The following is a 15,946-nucleotide window of genomic DNA, read 5'->3' as shown; positions in this document are numbered from 1 at the left end:
TAAGTATCATTTGTGATTGTCTTCATTTCTGGAATGTAAACACATTATTGCGTTGAGTACGTGGAGGGAGTTATTGTCCGACTGAAGGTGGGCAGTATTTTAAAAAAAGGATGAAAATCAATGCTGCAAAGATATCAGCTGTCTACATTGTCAAAGGCTGGTGCCTACGCACACACAGACACCTCTGTTTTGTTGTGTTTTTTTGAAGTTTTCAGCCCCAAATAGCTTGAAACTATTTATCTAATTTTTTTTTTTTTTTTTTTACATATGCAGCAGTTGCTGTAACAGTGTTGAATCAGTGGAGCTCCCTGTGAAGCATTTCAAATTTCAATTTATTGTGTTTGTATCCACTGCTAACATGGACATCATCCTACACAGACACCCCTAGAACTGCTGGGGACTGTCACATCCACCAAAGACTCAGGGAGCAGCAGTTAATGAAACATACATTTGAAGTCCTCCTCCTTAACGTTTTCCAGGAACCTGTTGCTGCACAAGCAAAGAAGAGATAGTGCTAGAAAAAAACTGTTTAGAAAAGCTGACCAGCAATCCAAATGTGAGATTTATGTTAGGGCTGTATCTAAAGATGACAGATTATTAGAACATTACAACTATGGTTTATCGTTTATAATCTAGTCTGACCATTTAGGAAATACAACTTCCTAAATCCAAAAGGTGCTGTCTTCTTCATGATTTGTCCAACCAACAACTCAAAAGATAACATGTTTACCTTGTAAAACACAGAAAAACCTCTAACTAAATCAGCATATAAAAAGTGATTGAAATAATGAATTACTGATTAATAATCTATCAATAGACATTTGAAAAATAGAAGATGTCAGTGCCCACACCTCCAGTGAAGCACAGCAGCCTTCTTCACCCGTTCGATGGGAACCATCTGATGGTCTCCCACTAAACTAAACTAAAGCCTTTTTGTAATTCATCCAGTCAACAGGTAAGTGACTCTCAGCTGTGACGGTCAAGTGGATTACAATGAGCTCAGACTTCTCTGTTGCCTTAACAGCTTCAACATTGTGATGAGGTAACAGTCAACTACCGATGGCACAATGAGTGTGAACATACTAAACGTGTGTAGTTGCAATTTCTAGGTCCAAACTCAGTGGGCTGGGTTCACATCCTGGTTCTGGTTAAGGTTGTTGTTGAGGTTATGAAGCGCTTGGTGACGCTGATGTCGGTGCAGATGAATGGCATTTGAGTCTGGTATGTCTGCAGGTTCAAACACACTGGACACCAGAGGCATAAACTGACGGAATATGCTGACACTGCCGTGCCAGAAGGTCGGCTGAGGCAGTCGTCCGGCGAGCGACCACGTGTATGTGGTCGGGTCGTAGGCTTCCACCACATCGGACAGCTCAAATGTATTGTCGTAACCACCAGACACATATAATTTACCACCCAGAGCTGCCACACTGCCTCCGACATGAACCTGGACAGAAAAAAATAATAATTTGAATAAATGACCTTGTTGTAATAAACAGAGCTTTGAAACTGACAAAAGGAAGTACAAGGTTACCAGACCAGTCTAAATTCACTCAGTGTGATAGAAACCTGGACTGGAGGAGTGCTGTTTCATTAGTTTCTGTAGCTACCTGCAATCTCTCATTCACCATTCATCTTAGAAGTGTTGGGGCCTTCATGATTTTAATTATTTAATGTATTTTGTTAAAATGTTATTATTTTAGAAAACTACCGCTTCTGGGAGACGTGAAGTCTGAGGTGAAATACAAACCTGGGTCATCGGACTAATTTTGTCCCACTCGTTCTTTTGAGGGTTGTAAACATCAACCTCAGCTGAGTCATCTCTGCAAATAGAAACATAAGAAAGTCAAGCCCCTGCACAAAACAATCATTGATTCAAAAGTATTACGTCATGACTATTGCAGTTTAGACAGTTTCAACAACCAACATCTTATGTGAAATCTGTTCTTGATAGTTCGACATTACTTATCTATAAACAAGCGGACACTGTTATTTAAAGGGGTCAAAATCATTTCCTGAAGCTTAGCAGGTTTATGTCTTTTAATTAGTATAATATTACCAACAAAGGCAATTGCAATTTAGTATTAATTATAAGTGAAATGGAGAAACAGTTAGTTGCAACAATTATTAAGTACTTACTAATATTTAGGTTTTTAAGAAAAAAATAGCAAATTGTATATTCAGTTCGTATTTACAAAACGAATAAATCCATAGTTCATAAACTGATGTTAATATCCGCTGAGGTTCCATGAAACAGCAAAAACATTAACTACAGTTTGTTTTGAATTAGCAGTAGATATAACTAATATTTCACCTGACAAAGTAGATGAGACCGTTTAGGGTGACAGTCTTTGGTGTGAAGGACCATGGAGGCAGTTGTCCACAATTAACCATGGACCAACGGTTGGTGTCTGCGTCATAGCTCTGGATGGCCATGGTGTCCTCCCCAGTCAGACATCCTATAGCATACAGGCGTCCGTTGCACGTGGTGGTGGAGCAGTTGTCCATAGGGTGCAGCATGGCGGGTAAGGCCTCCCAGCAGTCCAGAGCGTGATCGTAGCGTTCGGTGCTGTCTGACGCCACCACATAGAGCTGACCTTTCAACACACAAGAGCTATGGTACTCGCGGGCCTTCAGCATGGGAGACACCTCTGTCCACTCGTTGACACTGGACTTGTAGCGCCACACACCATCATAGAGGCGAGAGCCGTCAGAGCCACCTAAGAGAGACAGACATACAGTTTTTCTTCCAGGATTTTCTGCATTTTCATCTCAGCAGTAAGATACACAACATAGTCGTTCATCTTCATCTGGGTTTCTGCAAACCTTCTCAAATCATTTTTAATAGTTTAATATTGTAGACAATATAAACACATTACAATAGGACACATAATTTTTTTATGTAAACGTGTACTTAAACAACAATATTATTACAGTTTCATAATAATATATTTCATATATAATATATAATTAATATTAAATAATATTACTATATATCAAATTTGATGTTTGTATAACAAATATCCTAAATGACATAATAAATAATCTAATTGATGGCATTAGATTTCCATATGGTAGCTCAGAATTTTTATTTGCTAGAAATGATGGATTTGTCTATATTTTATCAGGTGATTCTTTCAGTTTATGAGATAAGAGCACAGTTAATCTCTAACACAGCTATCTGAATTCCTCCTCCTTCTCCTTTAATATTTTAAGCTACTTAAATTATAATGACCTATATTTTAATAAGCAAATAGTACTAACTCTGGCTCCAAATATTTAAATGTGTTACTATACATTTAAAAAAGTGTTAATAAACAAACTTAACAAAACTAAATCTGCCTGTCAACATGACACTGGTTTAAGCTGCTGTTATTTCTGTCACTGAGACAGTGAGCTAACATTGCTAATTTTATGGACCACCATCATGAGTGGAGGTTTAGGATGATTTCTCAAGAGAAACACAGGCTTTTCTTTTTAAGTTTGGACAGATCAGGTAGCGATGATGATGACAACACTGCTGCTCTCCTGGCAGCACATCATGTCCTGCCTCCCTTTGCCTTGTTCACACACGGAGCCGCTAGGCAGAGAGCTTGCAGTTTATTTATAAGCACTGTCTCATGGCCATTTCGTAAGATGAAGGAGCGGGAATGGAAATCTACTGACTGGAGCTTTCACACATCAGTGAAACTAATACCTACAGCAACTGTGACCACTGTACACTGTCTGTGGCTTGTCCTTCAATAAGCCAGCTATAGTTGAATTTACACCTGACAAGACTGACGAAACAAAACTAAATTAAAAAGACAGAATCCATAATCACATCTGCAACATTCATGTTGAAAAGCTGCATACAAAGGAGTTTGGATGCTGCTAAATGACTTACCTGTGACATACATATCATTTCCAAGGGCAGCTATGCTGTAACCACCTCCTAGGTGGTCAGGGAATTCAGCCAGGTAGCGCCACTGTCCAGTCTGGGGGTTGTAACAGTCCACAGTGACCAGCTCATCACAGTCCTGGTCACAGCCTCCTACCACCACTAGTATTTCTGCCAATCCCGTGGATGGCCGTGGCCGCATGCGGTGGCAGGGCCTGTCATGCCGGTCATACTCACAGGATTGGAAGCTACGGGCTTCATTGACCATGCGGAGGCAAGTGGGCGAAAGGTAGACGAGTGGGTCGCTCTCCACGTGGGCCAACAGAAAGAACCTCCTGACGAAGGGGAGTCGGACCTGCTGGAGGAGCTCAGGCCAGTAGTGCAGTCTCCGCTGAAGATCAGCCTTCACCCAGCGCACAGCAATTTGATAAACTGTCTCCTCCTTGTCCACACAAAGCTCACTGTCTGAAACAAACTCAAGCAAGCGCTTCCAAGGTAATCGCTCAAAGTCCGTCCCTTTAGCCAGCTCCATTATGTTTTTGAGGACAAAGCGACGAGCGCTTGTTGCCAGCTCTCTGCAGGCATAGGCCTCAGCAAAGTCCTGGATCTCTAAGCAGTTGGAAACATCCAGCCGCTGCTCTAGAAAAGCACAGCAGGCCTCTTTAACTGAGGGAAACTGAAACAGATCAGCTGTCTTCAGCAAGAGGTCCACATTATCCTGAGTGACAGTGACCCGTCCTGTGTAGCAGAAGTCCACCAGCAGACCTAAAAGCTCAGCTGACACTTCGTGTAGAACTACCCGATCCATAACACTCTCCCTCAGCGTTCCTGTGAACATAGCCCGGAAGTAGGTGCTGGCGGCAGCCAGCACCGTGCGGTGACAGTGGAACTCACGACCTTCAGCACACAAAGTCACATCAAAAAACTTTCTTTCAGCGCGAAGTTCATGTATTCCTCGCAAGAGGTTAAAGGCGTGAGCTGTGTCGAAAAAAGGCAGGGTGGATGGTTGTGTCTGCAACACTGGCTTTTCCATCTCTGCTCTCTGTAGGTGTCTCAGTTTCTGGTGGTTGTGCTCAGAATGAGTTTCTCATCTAAAGCAGATCAACAAAATACAAGATACATCAAATTCCAAATAAAACAGAAACATGTGCTGATTAGCAAATGTATAAAGTACAATTTTATACTATTTATTTTGTATTTAAATTGTAAACAAATCAATCAAGTAGTTCTGACAAAAAACAATCTAAACATTCAATTTACAATCACTCAAGACAAAAAAGATAATATGTTCAATAAGTTAGAACATTAGTACATTTGGTATATGTATCATATACCAAATGAAAAAAAAAGTTAACACCCTGACTACCAGAGTAAAACACAAGCCAAATGAATCCTCATCTTTTAATTTGCGAAGCAGGGATCAATTTAAAGGAATTAATTCAAATTGTTTTCCCTCCTACCTGACCAGCCCGTCCAGGCGTTTCACAAGCAAAGTAACAGTATGCAAGAGTCTAGAATATACGACGGCAAAGCTCAGCACGACTCTGATGAATATGACCAGCTTCTTACCCGTGTTTAAGAAAGAGAGCTCAGTGGTGCTCAGAGGCTATAAATACACAAGCAGTGTCCATTTTCAAGCAGGGTGGGGGCATTTGGGGAGAACACCTAACATGCCATGGGCTGAAACTGTAGGGAGAGTGTAAACCCCCACCTCCCACTAGTATTTCTTTGCGGTCAGTCACTGTGAGTAAGCGGTCTTTGAGAAAAGAACCAGCTGAGCCCGGGCCTCCTCACCACTTTAAACGCAGCAGCAAACCAAAACACACAGCTTCCTGTCATAATATTCAGCAATCATCTTAGCAAAGCCGAGACCTACTTGGATCACAGCAGACGAACTAGAGCAGGAACGACCAAGGTGTCAGAAACTTGTGATCAAGACGTAACTTTAGAAATGGAAAAGTCATAAACATTAAAATGAATGATAATGATGGTGCTGGATGTGATATTTGCAGTTACAGTGTTGTGGAAATGTACTGGGACAGTACAACAAAAACAAATTCAGTTGCCTGATGTTTTTTTGTTTTGTGATTTATTATTTTGCCATGAAATTTCTTACAGACATTTATGGTTCCCAGAGGATGAATTTCTTTATTGTAGCTGATCCACCTGGACCCACCCATTCTTGTTCCATGATCATAAGGTTGGCCTTTGTCATGTTAAATTTATTGTGCAGTTTTAGTGCCATGTAGTACCATGTCTGGGTAAAATTGTAATTGTTCCAAAACAAAACTCTAATAATATAACAATACTAGTCTAGTGTCTCTCAAATGTAAGTACCAGATGCAGATTTGGTTGCACCACATATATTGTAATGTATTGTAAAATGTAATGTAAAAAAGATTATGTATTATCCACAAATTGTATACTTAATATACTATTGATAATAATAATATTGATAATAATATAATATTTTCCTCATGTGCTTTACGCTTTGGCTGTTGGTGCTGCTAAACCTTTCGGGATACTGTTTCTAGTACTACTTGTATCATAGAAAGATATGATTGTACTCTTCATCACTGTAAATGTCAAATGCACAACTGCTTTTAAATGTTACTATGGTAACATAACAGAAACAGTTTAGCAGTGAGGTTAGGACAGCCATTCTTTAAACACAAAATTAATTGACTAGCTGTTAATTAACTGATCAATTAGTGGATCAGCAGAAAGTTAACCTCAAACTTTTTGGTAGTTTATCGATTTAAATTTTGAGTTTGAGAATTTTTTTAAGCAACAGTGTCAACCATTCTCTGATTCCAGCGTCTGCATGATGATTAATGTTTAATAGTTTATTAGGTAATGTGAATATGGATTTTTAGGATTTTGCACTTTTAGTTTGACAAAACCAAACTTTTATCCTGGTTATAGCCATACTGTAGACATGGTGAAATTGTGATGGGGATTTCAAACCCTCCCTAGAAAAGGAAATTAAAATGCTTCACATTCTGATATACATACAGTACTGTAATTTTATTTTTTGTGAACTGTGAAGTGAGACTACTTGATTTCATTATATTTGTTATAGGCTCCACTTAAATCACCAGGAGAAAAAGAAATAGCCTCAGTACAAACTCCGCAAAACACTCAAACACACTTTTAAACACAAGTCTGTTCAAGTTGAATACAAATTCTGTTCAGGAATCTATAATAAAGGTCTATCCAAGCTTGCTGTTAGTATTTGGATATGATCATTCCTTCTCAAAATACACAGGTGTCTCCTTACAGAGATTTGTTTTAAGGTTGCAATAAAGCCCTTGGTTCTCTGCCCAAAGGATTTAGAGCACATTCCACACAAGGGTTCAACAATGCAGCAGCCCACATAGCTCTGTGAGGGATCAAACTGGTCCATGAAGAGCAGACAGGGCCTCAAAACCCAGACCTGCACTATAACAAAAACGTCTTTTGAACTTCGATGTAAGTTAATGTCTTTGTAGTAGAGAAAATAACGGCATTTCCTTACATAGAAGTGATGAGCCTTTCCCTTAACTGAGCTGTGTATGCGATTTCTTTTCACAACTGCTTTCCTTTACAAGAGCTGAAAACGTGGTGTCATTTAGCTACATCTGTTCCTTATCTACATGTTTTGGCTGAGGACGTTTTACTACACAGTCACACACAGCAACTCACAAACTTCTAACAAAGAGCTACCTTAAATCTCCAACAGTCAGGGGTATTGAGCAACTTAAATTCAGTGAGTTTACCAAGCAGCTCCAAGAATAGCAGACAGAAACTTAAATTCTCAAAGGACGGGTGAGAGGGAGGGAAGAGAGGAGGTGTGGAAACAATCCCACTGCTATGACTGAAGAGCACAGAGAGAGCAGTGTAACAGCCAGCATATGACTACAAACCGCCAACTACTCCACCTACCTTCACAGCATGGTTATATGGGTGAAAGGGTCCATACTTGCTTTCATCATAGCAGCATCAGCCTGTCAGCCACTGGAGCTGAACTCATGACCTGTACTTATATTCTGGACAAAAACACTCAGAGAGGTACAATGCTGTTAGTCAGAGGACTCTCAGAACATCCATACCAAAACTATGGATGATGGATGTTGATGCTATTTTATTTTCTGTTTCTTATAACAGTTAATGAGGGTCTATTCCTGTGTGTGGGAACATGTTACTAATGTATTGGAAGAGGGCAATCACAACAACTGTACATCGAACTTCAGGGATTACTTTGAATTTTAATGTACTGACTAAATTAGCATGTTGAACTTCAACTTAACATGTGCTGACTTTGTGTGTGCAAACAATGCCTCTACTTGAGCAAATAAAAACCTAGCTAGATTAGCTGTGGTCCTGATTTACCCCCTCAAATTGATACCACATGTCCCATATTGAGACCGGAAAAAGAACGTTTTTTTGTTTGTTTGACAAAATTTCAGGATGCATCTATCAACATTTGATTGACTGCTAGCAATATTAGCATTTCAGCTAAATAGACAACATTTAGCAAAGCGCACCCTGGGAGTTTTTGAGAAGCGAATACTGCGCCTACTGTAATGTGAAAAACCCATGAGGGTGTAAGTTGATTCATTACATTGTGGCTTCAAATTTGGCCTCACAAAAGTAAAGAAAATAAAAAGTATTGTCTTCTGCATTTATATTGCTTTCTGCTAATACAACGCAGTAATGCAACTAAACCTGAAACAAACTAAGCAAGACATGATTTTTAAACAGCAAAGCTGTGATTTAAGCTGAGTTTAAAAAAAAAAAGGCCTCTTATGAATCCTGAGTAAAGAGCGAGACTCTTCACTGGGCCTTGGTAGAACAAGTTTCAAAGTGAAACAGTACATTATGGTTTGAAAAAGTAACTGACCACCGCGACCCCACTCCCTGCATTTTGTATTAGGTATTAGCTTATCTTTGTGTAATATTTTAATTTGTTCAATAATCCTATAACCTGTCATTACTATATAATGACCTAATCATTAAGAAAATGACCTGCTGGCTGCACGAGCCGGCAGACATCATTTGCCAAAGTCGGATCAAAAATCATTTCATTCATAATATGTTCATGTTCAAAGTGTGCAGAAAATAGTTAAAAGAGGAGTTAGCCAGCTGACTGTTTGGATCTTGCCATATGGGCAGTTTTTCCAGTATTATGTATGCCAACTAACTTTGAGTGTGGGACAGGAATGGAGTGGGTGATGTAGTGAGAAAAAAGACAGTAAATAAACAACAGCACCATAACAAAGAACAGAATGGTGATATGAATGATTAAGCTTCACCCAAACCAAAAAAATCTAAAACTTTAAACGTTAAACTGATCTCAATGTTTACTCTGCCCCCCTGCAGGCGCGAGATTACCACCTAAAGTCATTTACATACTGGCTTCCTGACTATTTTGCATTTTAGTCATCTCTGTATCAATAGTAGCTTCACTGTGTGCAGAATTTCACATACTTATTTAATATTTTAATTTACAAGTGTTACGCTTACACTGCTTTGCGGATCAAAATAATTAATACAGACAGAGAGGATAAGAAAATAAGCATATAACACATAAAGTTTTTCCTACAATAACAAATACATCGAATCAACAACATGGTGACTCATTCTGCCATATAACAGTAATTACATCTGTACAAAGCACAGTTCTTGGATAACAACCTGTCTACAACGGCTGCACACTCTGCTCTCACTTCAGACTGCTGGGACCAAAGCAACCATCAGAGTGGAGCGACATCAACCCCTGGTTCACCACAGCTGAGCCTGGCCTGGCCATAAAAAGGCAACCCCAGACCCTCCGCAGCACACACCCCAAGTCTAATTCTCCAATGAGGAGGGCCAGCATGAGGCGGCGAGCAGCAACAGCACTCAGGAGACTGAGAAGTGCTATAATCATGGTATGGTAGTGGAACAGTGTCTCAATCGCAATAATCTGAAGAACATCCAATTTACTGCTAACAAATATTTGCAATTGACAATCTGGAAGCTCTAGTTTGTTTTATAATTAGAAATGAATTAAGCAGTAAATTGATTAAGACTATTTCAACTTGCCTTGAGCAAATCCACGAACCCCAAACCAGTACAAGCAACCCTTTTCATGAATACACTTACAGTGTGGCTGTTTCTACAAGAATAAGCAGCCAATTAATGATTAATCTTATATTAGAAATGCAGGGAAGAACTCATTTGAGTACTGTTCAGAGGGTTTGTTTGATGACTCAGGCTTTCTCACCAGGGATGAGTTCATGTGCTGTTCTCATGCCTCCTGCACGTCCTGCTCCTGTATCAGGACTGTTACGAGTCCTCATTTGTATCATGTATCTCATGCAGCCACACAGTCAGAGTACAGTCAGCCACTGCTGCATACTCAGAGCCATATTTGGTCCATGAGACTATTCAAATAAAGCAGCTCAATGCTAACTTATCGTAGCTCCAGCACAGTGCTGGGCCTGAAGCTACACACACACACACACACACACACAGTCAGTGAAGGCTCCACTTCATCTTTTATTTAGCTAGGATGCTCAGGACAGTGAACAGGCTTCAGCAGCTCGCTAACAAACTTTCGGCGCCGTGTTAATGACTTCCACAAAACCCGTTTCTGTGCTGTCTCTTCTCGTTGTAGGGTTCGTGACAGCACAACAGTTCAGATACCAGACAGTATTGTGAAGCAGCAGTCGCCATTTCACACATTCAACACTGAGCACGAACCTGAAGCTGGAGTCGTGTTGACACGGGAGTCCTGACACGACGTTACCGTGTGGTCAGGCTGTGTGTCCTCCGCTGTGACTAAACAACGACCTTAAAAACACCTTTAGTCAGTCCTAGTCCACTTACCGGAGTTTTTATTCGCCGATTTTTAATATCGTAGCTGGGTATAACGCGTTAACAAAGTCGAAATCGAGCTGGAATCAAAGTTTGACGCCGCGACTCCCTCCGGCCTCTGCGCCATGATACCCTGTACTGGAACCAGCGCCGCCTTCACGAACTAGCGGAAATGTTGATATCCAAATGAACACGCAGACAGGTGCGGTAGACCACAACCGTAGGTCGGAAAACATAGATCTAAATAATCAGAAAGGAACCTTAAACTATTTCAAAACAGATGTTAGGTTCAAATGGATTGTAAGCATATTCATAAAAATAACGTTTCATCCCATGGCAGACAAAAAGCACAAAATACAATACAACACTCATGTGCGTGTGTTGAGTTGCAAGTAGTACTTAAACGCAGCGACAGGACTCTCTAACTAGCCAACAGCAGGATTGAAGAGTGATGAACTACATGGATGTAAACAACTGAAACGTCCTGAGTAGGAAAAACACGCGTTTAATACAAACTTGTAATTGTTTTGTATCCGCCTGACGATGAGTTGTTGCATGATGTTTTGCTGTTTCCTCTGTCTGATCCTCTACTGATCCTCCTTGGTATGGTCTCCCCACCTGGACTCTAGTTTCTGGGTGCAGCTCTCTGATGAACATTCCTGCACCCTCCCATGAATACTGGGATATTTTATTTTTCTTTCTTTCTTTTTGTTGTTGCTGTTTGATGACATAGGTAGACACTTTTTGGAGTAGCATTTTTTTTGCTGGTGTGTGTGTGGCATTCTGTTATTATTATTGTAATGTTATTTATAATGTTATTATTATATATCACATGTACATTGTCATTTATATCTTTCTTTTTTTTAGTTCTTTGTTCTTTTAGTCAACCAAACTAGATTTCCCTATAGAGAAGCTTTGCTGTAGTTCCACTTCTTCCAGTGTGAAATAATTGGTAACTTGCGAAGTTATATTTTGAAAGTAGCTGCCCCAACACTGTCTTCATATGTGGTCCATTAGAATGTTTTTTCAAGCATTTTTAATTTCAAAAAGACCCAAGTGAATTCTCGAATACACCAACACACATTTACTCCCATAATTTTAGGAAAGTTAGCAGTGTCTGAAATTGGATTCAATCCCCTGAATCACCAAGCATAATACTAAGTTTGTGAACTGTTTCAAGGTTGAATGGTTCATCAACTACCAGCACTGGGTTAAAACATCCCTTTGCTAAATTATTTTTTTAATGTTGTTATGACTGGATGATAACTATATTTAATTAGTGCATATTCAGATTTATACAAGCTTTTCTGGAGAAATGGTTTAAAAGACCTGCATAGCAGAAGGCTGTGTTTGCTTTTCTCCTCTTTCGTAAGACATGACAAAGAGGCCAGGCAGCTATATGATAGATCCAGGATTCTCTGAGAAGCTTTTTGAAGATGCATTGTAGATATGGAAAAACACATCAGAATCCCCAAGGTTATCGCATCATGATTCCTCACATTTGAGACCCAAATGTGGCAGAAAGTATTGGATAACATTCGGATAATAAATGTGTTGTATGACACAATATAAATTGAAATACAAAAAAACTGAATGATTACTAATTTTATAGGGACCTCTAGTGGCAGTGGATGGTAAGAAGAAATGGTGTAAAAATGAGTTGGGATTGTGATTGCAATTGGTTTCATATGCCAGACAGCAGTTGCAAAGGAATATTGAGCACTAGCATTTGTTGATTTCCACCAACGGATGATTTCAATTACAGTAAATAAAAAGACTGAATCTGAAGCATATAAGATTATTAGTCAGGATGTATCCACCCTTCCAGCCAGAAACTGTAATTAAATCAGAAAATAATTATGTTTAGAGAAACAGCTGCAAGATAGCAAGGATGTTTAAACCATTTAAACCAGAACTTATTCTGTGAAAGCTGTACCACATTCTTTGGTTGCAGGTTAATTCAGTGCTACTATCAATGGATGTCACATAGTATTTGAAAAAGCAAATAAGGTAGGAGTGTGGAAGACTGATGGACACCTGCTGAGTTCAGTTATCCATGACTTTTCCTCTGGCCCCTCCATGATGTTGACATTTTAAATTTTTGTAGGTGTGTTTTAGCCCAAACAAACTAAAATGTCGACTGTGATGATTAAATTAGTCTTTTCAATTGATACATTAGGTGTTCTTACTTTACACTGATTTTGACCAGATGAATGCAGAGGGAATCATCCGCTGAGGCTATCACAGCGTTTAATTCAGTAATCTGCTTTAGATTCAGCCCATGGAAGACAGATGTACATCCATCTACCTTTGCTGCTCATCCCTCACTGGGGGATAATGAGGAGGGAAGAAAGAGATGATGGCCGTGAATGTAAAATAAGAGTGCAACACCCTTTGCAATGCATTCAAAGGTAACCCACTGTTGAACTCTCTCTGGCCTCATTGTGTCCCTCAGGCAGTGTAGTTGTGAAAACAGCTGATAGGCATCTCTTAGTGGGGTCACAATGACATTACACATATTAGCCATTGACAAATGGTCCTCTAACTATTGATTTGGGCATTTTATGTCACTAGACTGAGATTAAGTAATTATGTTTGACCATAACATGGTTTTCTTCCTCACAAGGAGCCTATATTTAAGCATTTGAGCTGATCTTATTGTTTAAATAATTGTTTAAAAGACAGAAGTTTTACATAAAAATGTAAAACAAGGAATACCAAAACATTTATCTGTAACAATTTAATGAGGCAACTTCAGAGATTACCTTTCACAAAACAACTACTATTTACTACTCAACAAGTGCTAAACTACAAGGCTTTATAACTACTGTTCATCCAGAAATTTGTATGTGGATGGTCTTAAATAGATCATGCATTCTTTCCCAGGTGTTAAAGCATAACTTATAATAAGTTAATGTAAACCATTATTAAAAAGTAAAAGCAAATCAGAACTAAAAATGACCAACTGTAAACAGCTTTCCTTAGAAACTCATCAGTCCCCTCTTGAGAAAGGAAGGTTATTCTCTCTGAAATATATAGAAACTAAACATTTTTCTACAAGGTGTAGATGTTAATAAATGTTAAATGTTGACATTTAAACCTGTTCCGTCACTAGATGGAGACATGACACAGTTTTTTTATTTTATAGCCACATTTAGTCTGTTGACCAATACTCAGGACAAAAATAATATCTCCCTAATTAATTTACAATAGAAAAAAATATAATCCCGGAATTGTAATACTTCTGGGCACCCCTGACTAAATTAGCATGACTGTAAACAAAACGTTCCCTCTGTAAAATAATACATATCAAAGGATTATGAGTTTGCAGCAATGCAATGACACAGCCTGCCTGTCTGCATCAGCCAAGCTATGACTGTGGACTCTTAAAGCTGAAGTTTCTTCAGTATGAACATATAAATGTAGATATACTGTATGTTATGTTACAAATAGCCAGCATGAAGTCAGCAAATGCTTAATACTTGAATACCTCAATTCAAGTTGTTCTGTTTTCATGTTTTTGTGCTGTTTATATTAGCTTTGAAGAAGGGCTTAATACACATTAATGTACCATTAATAATATCGGGAACATGTTTTTTGGTTACATTTTTTTGTTTAAATATTTATGACTCTATGCATCAGAAACGTCCAGACATCTTAAACTCTGGTGTGATCTGAGGAATCAGAAATGTAAGATTTTCAGCTATTGCATGGATTTTACTCAATGCTGCCACTATGTGACCGAGGTTTACAATGGCATAAAAATGGCAGCACATTTGCAAACATTTTATATATTACACAAAAACACACCAACCAAGAAGTGCTTTGAGAGCCATTATACCCTAAGTGGAAAATAATACATAACCCGAGACACTGGAAAGAAATCATTTAAAAAACTCTTGTACCAAGTGGATCAAAACAACACGAGGTGAACTGATGTTCAAATGCACTGTAAAGAATTTCACCGCAGCCTGTTCCTGTTAATCTACAAGGGGTAATAAAAATCTGCCATGTTTGCATTTATGTCCCGTAAAATATAAAAAAAAAAAAAAAAAAAAACAGAAAAAAACAAAGAGAATCCAAATGAAACTGTTGTTTGTTACAACTCAATCCTCTATACAGCTTACTTTTCTGACAAATATCACAGCACAATATCATATACTGAAATAAAGAAAGTCACCAATAGTACACCATCAACAGTGCATCAAGGTCTAGTTTGGAATCAAGTCAATATGTATTTTGAATTGCATGACAGTGAAAACAGAAAGATAGGACGAGCACAGAGAAACAACTTCACTCACTTCCCATCTCCCTACAGAAGAGCCTTTAGCTCTTCTAGATCCACAGCCTCTTTTGAAAATCCTCCTGTTTCTTCTCTTTACAATTGGCTCTATAAAAGCACAAGTCAACAAAATGAATTAGGTAACATTTTTACATTATAATACACAGTTTGCTGTTAATTATAGGTATTTATACTATTTAAAGAAAGTTAAATACATAAAGACCTGATCTTAAAAACTAAACTACATCTTGTCCATGATAGCTGTACCTAATAGGTTTCAGAACTATCCACCAGTTTTAGCAAGTCAATCTAACATCATATTACTTGAACACTTAACAAATACTCACACACACAACAATACTGGACACTACTAATTTTTGGAGGTAAATCGATTAATAAAGTTTATCTTACTTTACCTTGGGTTTGTTGAACTCCACACGGAAAGCCGGTGCTGTCACACTGTCAAACTCTTTCATTCATGTGTTTTGCTCAAAACTGAGTAGCTTAGTATGAACACCTACATTAATACCACAGTGTTGCTATCAAAACATAGCCAGTGGCCTGCAATCTTGACAAAGACTGAGATGGAAGGATTAGACTTGCACAAGGATGTTTGCACGTATTTTCACAGCTTGATAGAAAACAATACTGTATCATGCTGGAAAGCTACAGTGATATACTGTTGTTAACGACTGCTTTAACTAATTAACTTTAATTAACTAACAGTATTTTACAATTGTTATGAAATACAGCAAGATACTGTTGGAAATCCACTGTACATTTACAGCAGTGTGGAAAATGTAGTGATTGTAAAATGTTAATTGTTAATTGCTAACCCTTGTAGCGGTAACTAATGGAGTTTGGCATTATGAGTATCTGCTCACTATAATTAGTATTTTCATACTAAAAACAGCCCATTACAATGAAACACTAAAAGGTTTTTT

At 38.6% G+C, this 15,946-nt stretch overlaps 1 protein-coding gene across 4 annotated transcripts; it reads right to left on the bottom strand.

The window, feature by feature from the left end:
- Positions 1–239: 239 nt before the first annotated feature.
- On the bottom strand, positions 240–10,866 carry klhl21 (kelch-like family member 21). Of its 4 annotated transcripts, none has more exons than XM_026368258.1 (5): positions 10,733–10,866; positions 3,887–4,971; positions 2,315–2,720; positions 1,751–1,823; positions 240–1,447 (listed from the first exon to the last, which is right to left on the bottom strand). In XM_026368258.1, exons 2-5 carry the CDS (start codon positions 4,911–4,913, stop codon positions 1,118–1,120), a joined length of 1,836 nt encoding a protein of 611 aa, XP_026224043.1. In that variant the 5' UTR covers positions 4,914–4,971; positions 10,733–10,866; the 3' UTR covers positions 240–1,117. The 4 variants fall into 4 exon arrangements, with proteins under 4 accessions (XP_026224043.1, XP_026224045.1, XP_026224046.1 ...); XM_026368260.1 differs by lacking the exon at positions 10,733–10,866 and adding an exon at positions 10,607–10,726; XM_026368261.1 differs by lacking the exon at positions 10,733–10,866 and adding an exon at positions 7,805–8,853.
- Between the last annotated feature and the right edge of the window lie 5,080 nt (positions 10,867–15,946).

The sequence above is a fragment of the Anabas testudineus genome, chromosome 7 (assembly GCF_900324465.2).
Source record: "Anabas testudineus chromosome 7, fAnaTes1.2, whole genome shotgun sequence".
Taxonomy (NCBI): domain Eukaryota; kingdom Metazoa; phylum Chordata; class Actinopteri; order Anabantiformes; family Anabantidae; genus Anabas; species Anabas testudineus.
This window is presented reverse-complemented; position numbering and strand designations above follow the sequence as displayed.